Below are 10,000 nucleotides of genomic sequence, written 5' to 3' on the forward strand. Positions count from 1 at the left end.
TGTAGTCATCACCATGGAGTGGTAATCATTGTCTGATGTTGTAGTCATCACCATGGAGTGGTAATCATTGTCTGATGTTGTAGTCATCACCATGGAGTGGTAATCATTGTCTGATGTTGTAGTCATCACCATGGAGTGGTAATCATTGTCTGATGTTGTAGTCAGTCATCACCATGGAGTGGTAATCATTGTCTGATGTTGTAGTCAGTCATCACCATGGAGTGGTAATCATTGTCTGATGTTTCAGTCAGTCATCACCATGGAGTGGTAATCATTGTCTGATGTTGTAGTCATCACCATGGAGTGGTAATCATTGTCTGATGTTGTAGTCAGTCATCACCATGGAGTGGTAATCATTGTCTGATGTTGTAGTCATCACCATGGAGTGGTAATCATTGTCTGATGTTGTAGTCAGTCATCACCATGGAGTGGTAATCATTGTCTGATGTTGTAGTCATCACCATGGAGTGGTAATCATTGTCTGATGTTGTAGTCAGTCATCACCATGGAGTGGTAATCATTGTCTGATGGTGCAGTCATCACCATGGAGTTGTAATCATTGTCTGATGTTGTAATCAGTCATCACCATGGAGTGGTAATCATTGTCTGATGTTGTAGTCATCACCATGGAGTGGTAATCATTGTCTGATGTTGTAGTCATCACCATGGAGTGGTAATCACTGTCTGATGTTGTAGTCATCACCATGGAGTGGTAATCATTGTCTGATGTTGCAGTCAGTCATCACCATGGAGTGATAATCATTGTCTGATGTTGTAGTCAGTCATCACCATGGAGTGGTAATCATTGTCTGATGTTGTAGTCATCACCATGGAGTGGTAATCATTGTCTGATGTTGTAGTCAGTCATCACCATGGAGTGGTAATCATTGACTGATGTTGTAGTCATCACCATGGAGTGGTAATCATTGTCTGATGTTGTAGTCATCACCATGGAGTGGTAATCATTGTCTGATGTTGTAGTCAGTCATCACCATGGAGTGGTAATCATTGTCTGATGTTGTAGTCATCACCATGGAGTGGTAATCATTGTCTGATGTTGTAGTCATCACCATGGAGTGGTAATCATTGTCTGATGTTGTAGTCAGTCATCACCATGGTGTGGTAATCATTGTCTGATGTTGTAGTCAGTCATCACCATGGAGTGGTAATCATTGTCTGATGTTGTAGTCATCACCATGGAGTGGTAATCATTGTCTGATGTTGTAGTCATCACCATGGAGTGGTAATCATTGTCTGATGTTGTAGTCATCACCATGGAGTGGTAATCATTGTCTGATGTTGTAGTCAGTCATCACCATGGAGTGGTAATCATTGTCTGATGTTGTAGTCATCACCATGGAGTGGTAATCATTGTCTGATGTTGTAGTCATCACCATGGAGTGGTAATCATTGTCTGATGTTGTAGTCATCACCATAGAGTGGTAATCATTGTCTGATGTTGTAGTCAGTCATCACCATGGAGTGGTAATCATTGTCTGATGTTGTAGTCAGTCATCACCATGGAGTGGTAATCATTGTCTGATGTTTCAGTCAGTCATCACCATGGAGTGGTAATCATTGTCTGATGTTTCAGTCAGTCATCACCATAGAGTGGTAATCATTGTCTGATGTTGTAGTCAGTCATCACCATGGAGTGGTAATCATTGTCTGATGTTGTAGTCAGTCATCACCATGGAGTGGTAATCATTGTCTGATGTTGTAGTCAGTCATTAATTTGTTTTCAGCGCTGACTTAAATATTTTCCAGCTGAGAGTTCTGATTCAAGTACTCTGAGCTTACCCTGGTCAATGAGACAAAATGATGAACAAAATACAGAAAGAAATAAGTAGAAAAAAGATAAATGAATACAATTTTTAAAACCGGTCCCATGGCACGACAAAACGTATACTGAGTTAAGAGTTAACCATGGAACCACTTGAGAGGTACAGGTTGGCGGCATGATCCAAAGCCTTTGTTTCCTCTCCCGAAAAAAACAAAAGATTTTTTTCTCAAAATGAAGTGTTCGCTCCGCTAACAACTGCCTTAACTCTCTCCATACGAACGGCGAAAGAGACGACGTTAACAGCGTTTCACCCCAATTACCACCATCAAAATATTGCAAGCGGAAGGCTCTTATACTGAAGAGGTGAATGTTGACAAAGAATACCACAATTGTGACGACGGAAGCTAAAGGTTGGGTCATTCAGACACCCGCTGGACATCCGAGGGGTCTGTGTAGAGGAGAGGAGAGGACTGTCCGTACTGAGTGAGTTAAAGCAGCAGGTGCATCTACCAGGATTTGAACCTTGAATGATTGGCGTACTTAGAGAACGGCATCAATACTGGCATGTTTGGTGGAACAGATGAAATATTGGTGTAGTTTGGGGAATGGATGAAGTACTGGTGTACAGTGGGAAATGAAGTAACTATTGGTGTCCAGTGGGGAATGGTTTGAGCAAATTGTGTACTTTGGAGAATGGCTTACATATTGCCAACATGTGGAAAACTTGCACGCCTGTCTCATAAGGCCAGCCAGATGAGGACCATGTGGCAGACATCCACAGAAGTATGCACGGCTGGATCGTGGTCTCCGACAGAATGAGTATGCATGCACCAGATGGGCGCAGGTGGCCCAATGGTTAAAGTGTTGAACATTAAATCTGACAGTCCTGGGTTCGATCCAGGTGTCAATGCCCACAAGGAGAAAGGGTGGACTTGTTTTTCCCGATCTCCCAGGTCAACATACGTGCAAATCTGCTGATGCCTTCACCCCCTGTGTCTGTATAGCTAACAAAAGATGAAATATGTGCATGTATAAATTACATGCATACAGATGATAAATCATGCACGTTAAAGATCCAGTAATCCACATCATAGTTCAGAGGAGAAAGGGAACATGAATATGTACCCGGCAAGTACCCGGCAAGTACCCGCAAACAGAGCCTGGCTGTCTATACAGAAACAGGAAAACACACACACACACACACACACACACACACACACACACACACACACATATATATATATCTCTGTGTGTGTGTGTGTGTGTGTGTGTGTGTGTGTGTGTGTGTGTGTGTGTGTGTGTGTGAATGAACAATGAAGGTGCAGTCCAGAAACACCAGAAGAAAGAGACTGTGTGTGTGTGTGTGTGTGTGTGTGTGTGTGAGAGAGAGAGAGAGAGAGAGAGAGAGAGAGAGAGAGAGAGAGAAATGAATGGTTGAACTGAGAAAACTCACAGTCAGTGCACCGTAAGCAGAGACCTAGGAAAGATGAAACAGCAAAGCAGTAAGTTCGAATAGAATTACCAAAAACAAACAAACAAACAACCCAACAGTTTACTGAACCACAAAGTTATATGCCAGCCAGTGTCGCAATCTTCCTCATCAACACCATCACCCACACACTTTGTATCATATACTGTATGCAACACAAACAAATCAACCTACCCAGTATCTGGATCCTTTCGTGTGGCAGCATAGACGTAGTACACACCCATCCCTGCTGCGAAGACGATCCCAACAGCCACAGCCAGATACACAGGGAAGTAGCACATAGATCCAGCACTAAAGGATGGTTGGAAGCGACTGTGGCCAGTCCAGGTGATGTCGGTGAACAGCAAACATTGGCCATTTAATTTCCTCTGTAACATAGTGATGCAAAGGGTCGTTTAACTCACTCAGTACGGCCAGTCCTCTCTTCTCCTCTACACAGACCCCTTGGATGTCAAGTGGGTGTCTGAATGACCCAACCTTTAGCTTCCGTCGTCAGAATTGTGGTATTCCTTGTCAACATTCACGTCTTCAGTATGAGAGCCTTCCGCTTGCAATATTTTGATGGTGGTAATTGGGGTGAAACGCTGTTAACGTCGTCTCTTTCGCCGTTCGTATGGAGAGAGTTAAGTCTCATCTCTGGTATTGAAATGAGACTGCCTATATCACGTGATGCATGTGTCTGCATAGGCTGCAACGATAATGCATTGCTACTACTACTACTACTACTACTACTACTACTAGTGTGCGTGTGTGTGTGCAGTCTGCTGTGATTGATTCATCTCCAAAGCAACATCCTGTGCAGAATTCTTCATCATGAACAGTCTTGTATTGTACTGTATTGTATCGCATTGTATTGTATTGTATTGTATCGCATTGTATTGTATTGTATTGTATCGCATTGTATTGTATTGTATTGTATTGTATCGCATTGTATTGTACTGTATTGTATCGCATTGTATTGTACTGTATTGTATTGCATCGCATTGTACTGTATTGTATCGCATTGTATTGTATTGTATTGTACCGTATTGTATCGCATTGTATTGTATTGTATCGCATTGTACTGTATTGTATTGTACCGTATTGTATCGCATTGTATTGTATTGTATCGCATTGTATTGTATTGTATCGCATTGTACTGTATTGTATTGTATTGTATTGTACTGTATTGTATTGTATTGTATCGCATTGTATTGTATTGTATCGCATTGTATTGTACTGTACTGTATTGTATTGTATTGTATCGCATTGTACTGTATTGTATTGTATTGTATCGCATTGTATTGTATTGTATCGCATTGTATTGTATTGTATTGTATCGCATTGTATTGTTTGTATCGCATTGTATTGTATTGTATCGCATTGTACTGTATTGTATTGTATCGCATTGTATTGTACTGTGTTGTATTGTATTGTACTGTATTGTATCGCATTGTATTGTATTGTATCACATTGTATTGTATTGTATCGCATTGTATTGTATTGTATTGTATTGTATCGCATTGTATTGTATTGTATCGCATTGTACTGTATTGTATCGCATTGTATTGTATTGTATTGTATCGCATTGTATTGTATTGTATCGCATTGTATTGTATTGTATTGTATCGCATTGTATTGTATTGTATCGCATTGTATTGTATTGTATTGTATTGTATCGCATTGTACTGTATTGTATCGCATTGTATTGTATTGTATCGCATTGTACTGTATTGTATTGTACCGTATTGTATCGCATTGTATTGTATTGTATCGCATTGTACTGTATTGTATTGTACCGTATTGTATCGCATTGTATTGTACTGTATTGTATCGCATTGTACTGTATTGTATTATATCGCATTGTATTGTACTGCATTGTATCGCATTGTATTGTACTGCATTGTATTGCATTGTATTGTACTGCATTGTATTGCATTGTATTGTACTGCATTGTATCGCATTGTATTGTACTGTATTATATTGCATCGCATTGTATTGTACTGTATTGTATCGCATTGTATTGTACTGCATTGTATCGCATTGTATTTTACGGTTTTGTATCGCATTGTATTGTACTGCATTGTATCGCATTGTACTGTATTGCTCCTTGTCACAACAGAATTCTCTACGTGAAACTCGGGCTACTCTCCTCTGGCAAGTGTAGGAATGGAACCTGTACGTTCTCATTCTCTCGCCAGCACTCCACAAGACTTTTTGGTCCTTTTCCAGGGAACAGCAAACTGAAGGAACATAATGACTGCGCTGTCTGTTGCGTGCGTGCGTGCGTGCGTGCGTGCGTGCGTGCGTGCGTGTGTGTGTGTGTGTGTGTGTGTGTGTGTGTGTGTGTGTGTGTGTGTGTGTGTGTGTCCAGGCTACTAAACAAGGCTTTTGTTCTATTTTGTCTTTTAATGTTTTATACAGCTTTTTACTTCATTCTGTTTCATTTATCTGGTGACTTATTTATGACGTTTAATTTGTTTAGATTTTTCCTGATCATCCCTGTCAGTATCGCAGCACTGGAAGGCTCTCAAAGACCTGAGACTATGTATAGGCCTTTCCTTTTTCACACACACACACACACACACACACACACACACACACACACACATATATATATATATATATATATATATATATATATATATATATATATATATATATATATATGTGTGTGTGTGTGTGTGTGTGTGTGTGTGTGTGTTCGTTCTTTAGTTTAGCCTCTTTTCACTATTAGTGATATTAGACGATAAAAAAAGAGGGGGATGGGGTGGGGGTGGGGGGTGGGGGGCGGTGTTGGGAGGGGTGGGGAGAGGGGAAAGACAAGTCAGAATAAAACAGAAAAGGTAGAAAACTACTAAGAAATGCATAACTAACATGAAATTAGCCTTGACAGTAACAACTCAATGATGATGATAATATCTAAAACCATTAACATGATTATGAAGTACATTAAAGGAATGTAGAAATAGGGCTATGAACAAATGCCTTTGAAAGTTCTACTAAATGAACCTCGTTAGAAATAACTTCCCCAAAATCATCTGCAGAATAGTTACTCTCTGTGAAATACTTGGGCAAGAAGATACGTAACTGCTGACATTGAAACAAACTATGATGCAAGCCGAACTGCTTACCACAAATGCATATAACATTTTTACTATATTTTGTCTTCAGCGCGTCAAGTTTTATACGGAAGAAAGTAGAGGTTATTAGTCTTGTATAGCAGGCTGAAGAATTCGGTATTTTTTCTTTAATAACACGTTCGGGGAATAATGTGTGTGTGTGTGTGTGTGTGTGTGTGTGTGTGTGTGTGTGTGTGTGTGTGTGTGTGTGTGTGTGTAGATCAGTCTGCATGCTTTAACACCTCTTTAAAACTGAAAGCGAGAGTGATGTATATGCCTTGAAGTTGGATGATTATTTCTCTCTGAAATTACATCAAATCAAAATGTGAAATACGATTTCCATTAGCTGACAAAAAATGTGCATTGAAAATAAAAAAGCAAAATCAAACAGACACAGACAGACAGACAGACAAACAGACACACACACACACACACACACACACACACACACACACACACACACCCACTCACACTTAGATGTTTTGAATAATTATTCATTACTTTAAAAAAAAAAATCCCTGAATGTTTGATTCAAAGTCCAGTTAGTGTCTACCTTTGACTGACCACGTTTTCTGTTGTGATAAGCATGCTTTTCAATGTTATATGGATGATTAACTCACTGTTATAATTCACGTTATAGTTCACTGTTAGTACAGTCCTTCGTAGCTCTTCGTTTTCTGCTACTGACTATAGTCATCCCACCACCTCTTCTCAACAAGTACCCCACACCTCATCTCCCATGCGCACATGTCTCCCTCCCCCCCCCCTTTTTTTTCCCTCGTCTGATATCACTAAACAGTGAACAGACGTTAAACTAAACTAAACACACACACACACACACACACACACCAAAAACAACAACAACAACAACAACAACAAAAAAACCATACGCGACGCCATGCACACATAATTATCCTCTAACATTCTCAACACCAGAACGAGTAAGTATTTGCTTACCGTTGTCACTCCAAGAGGAATTGCAATCACAAATCCGCACACCACAGAAATGAAATAGACGACTGCTTGTGCAAGCACATGGAAATCTATAACAACCGGCATGGTGTCACAAGTATTTTTTCCTCGTTCCCCCGCACAAATCGTAACTAACTCTGCACGCCTTGTACGACCCGGAACAACATTCCTGCAACAGCAGGACGCCCCTTACTGAGGGACGCTACGCTCAACACGCTTGATGAAGCGAAGAATTACTGATACGATAGTTTCCCCTCTCGGTCGTTGGCCATGCGACTGTCAATGCATTGAAAGTAGTCTGTCGGGTGGCAAATGGTTACTCTTACCCCGGCGGGGAGTCGGGGTGCGTGTGGGGGTGTGGGGTGGGGGGTGGGGGGGGATTTTCATAGTGATTTTCCTGTGTGTTTTTATGTCAGAAAATCATAATCTACCTGCCTGCCAAGTTTAGATTACGGTATAATTCCAGGGGGAGGGTAAATATAGGGGATTTTTCCTTCTTTGGGCCCGAAATATAACGTTTGGGAGTATATATGTTTGAAACGGCACTATATCCAAAACATTCATCACGCACTTCATTTCTTTATGGCTACAGAAAAGATTTAGAGTGGCCATGAATGACTTTGACATTGGATAAATACCGTAATAGCTTGTCACGTAATCAAATACTTCCGGTGTCCTGTAAATGCTCAAACGCCAGCAACCTGATTATTAGATGAAGGATTTCTTTAGCATTTTGTGGTAACTGCTAGTACAATCAGGCACTGCATTAAGATATTTGAGTTCTATATGTAATATTGCATTTAATCAGTCTAATTTACATGATTTATATCCCAGTCGACCGCAAGGGCCACAATGTAAATGAAGCGTAATTTTTTTCTTCTTTTCTTTTTCCAATGCATTTCTATGAAAAAAACAAAACAAAAAAACTGACCAAACTATAAAGCAGATACTGCGAAAAAAAAGAAAGAAAAAAAAAGTGGGGTGTATGGATGCATGAATCATTAATGATGATGTTTTGTTTACCAAATAAAACGTTGTTGCAAATTGCAGCGACGCGACACTTGAAACTGTGGAGTACGGGTCAGTAACAGAAGTTCTGTATTGTTGGGATACATTTTAGCAGCTCATTCATGATAGGAGAAGACTGAGTGATGTGATCTGAAGCTCTACAAACCTAAACTTAGTAATATGACACTTCACTAATAACAACATGCCATTTCTCTTGATCACACACTTTCGCGATAATACAAAAACAGCGCATTTTTTAAAAACTATACCCTGGTATATTCATACCGTGATTAATGTTTGGCAGACAAGTACATTTGGATGGCAAATTGATCAAACTTTCGGGAAATCATAATGAAAAATGCTTCCCTCCCCTCCCTCCATACCCCCGGCTTTTGGTCACCTGAAGGTCTTCTTCTTCTTCTTCGTTCGTGGGCTGCGTAGATACACGAGTGGGCTTTTACGTGTATGACCGTTTTTACCCAGCCATATAGGCAGCCATACTCCGTTTTCGGCGGTACCTGAAGGTCTAAAGTTGCTAGTTTTGTTTCAGTTCTCTCGTTTGCTAGCTGTTGCATGGCCAGGAGTGGCTTGAAACCTGTGTGCCTTTATGTTTTACTAAAAATAGCAAATGTGATGCACTTCTTTGCTCTGCGTGTAAACAATTGTATTTGTATTGTATTTCTTCTTCTTCTTTTGTTGTTGTTGTTGTCACAACAGTTTTTCTCTGTGTGAAATTCGAGCTGCTCTCCCCAAGGAGAGAGCGTCGCTACACTACAGCGCCACCCATTTTTTTTGTATTTTTTCCTGCGTGCAGTCTTATTTGTTTTTAAAACCGAAGTGGATTTTTCTACAGAATTTTGCCAGGAACAACCCTTTTGTTGCCGTGGGTTCTTTTACGTGCGCTAAGTGCATGCTGCACACGGGACCTCGGTTTATCGTCTCATTCGAATGACTAGCGTCCAGACCACCACTCAAGGTCTAGTGGAGGGGGAGAAAATATCGGCGGCTGAGCCGTGATTCGAACCAACGCGCTCAGATTCTCTCGCTTCCTAGGCGGACGCGTTACCTCTAGGCCATCACTCCACAACGACTGAAGACCGAGACCTGGATGAAGATGAGAATTTGTTTTGTTCAAGACGGAGACAGGGACCCACTTCCTGGTTGTGATGGAAGTGCTGCTTGAGGCTGAAGTCGCAGTCGAAATATCTTACAAGTCAGACCACAGATCCATAACAATGGAGTTTACACAAACACGCACACACACAGACACAGACACACACAGAGACACAGACACACACACACAGACACACAGACACACAGACACACACACACACACACACACACACACACACACACACACACACACACACACACACACACACACACACACACACACACACACACAAAGCCTACGTAGACAACATAAATGCATTTGCTCGTACTGAAAACTCTGCGAATACAAACTAGCATGCACTCAGTCTCTCAGTTTCACAAGATAACAACATGAACATTTGGAAATGCTTGGGTATCTGTGAAACAAAGCGGGATCACACGAAAAGAAAGAGAAGAGTACTTTAGGACAAATCAATCAAAAGAAAATGCATTTCATTTCCCGGAGTGTCACCACTAAAATGGACTATTCTTCTT

The 10,000-nt window shown here is 40.8% G+C and overlaps 2 protein-coding genes across 3 annotated transcripts in view; both read right to left on the reverse strand.

Annotated features, from left to right (window-relative positions):
* The window catches only part of LOC143296147 (transmembrane protein 179-like), a 23,876-nt gene extending 16,295 nt beyond the window's left edge, over positions 1–7,581 (reverse strand). The window contains exons 1-2 of one of the 2 annotated variants that reach the window (XM_076607950.1): positions 7,331–7,581; positions 3,447–3,640 (exon numbers count right to left, since the gene is read on the reverse strand). In XM_076607950.1, the coding sequence (XP_076464065.1) occupies positions 3,447–3,640; positions 7,331–7,432 (296 nt within the window). In that variant the 5' untranslated portion in view covers positions 7,433–7,581. The remainder of the gene's footprint in view (positions 1–3,446; positions 3,641–7,330) is intronic. The other variant, XM_076607949.1, reaches the window with a different exon arrangement.
* The window catches only part of LOC143296525 (thioredoxin domain-containing protein 16-like), a 390,867-nt gene that overhangs the window by 217,512 nt on the left and 163,355 nt on the right, over positions 1–10,000 (reverse strand). The window lies entirely within an intron of this gene.

Source organism: Babylonia areolata, chromosome 21 (genome assembly GCF_041734735.1).
Source record: "Babylonia areolata isolate BAREFJ2019XMU chromosome 21, ASM4173473v1, whole genome shotgun sequence".
Classification (NCBI taxonomy): Eukaryota; Metazoa; Mollusca; class Gastropoda; order Neogastropoda; family Buccinidae; genus Babylonia; species Babylonia areolata.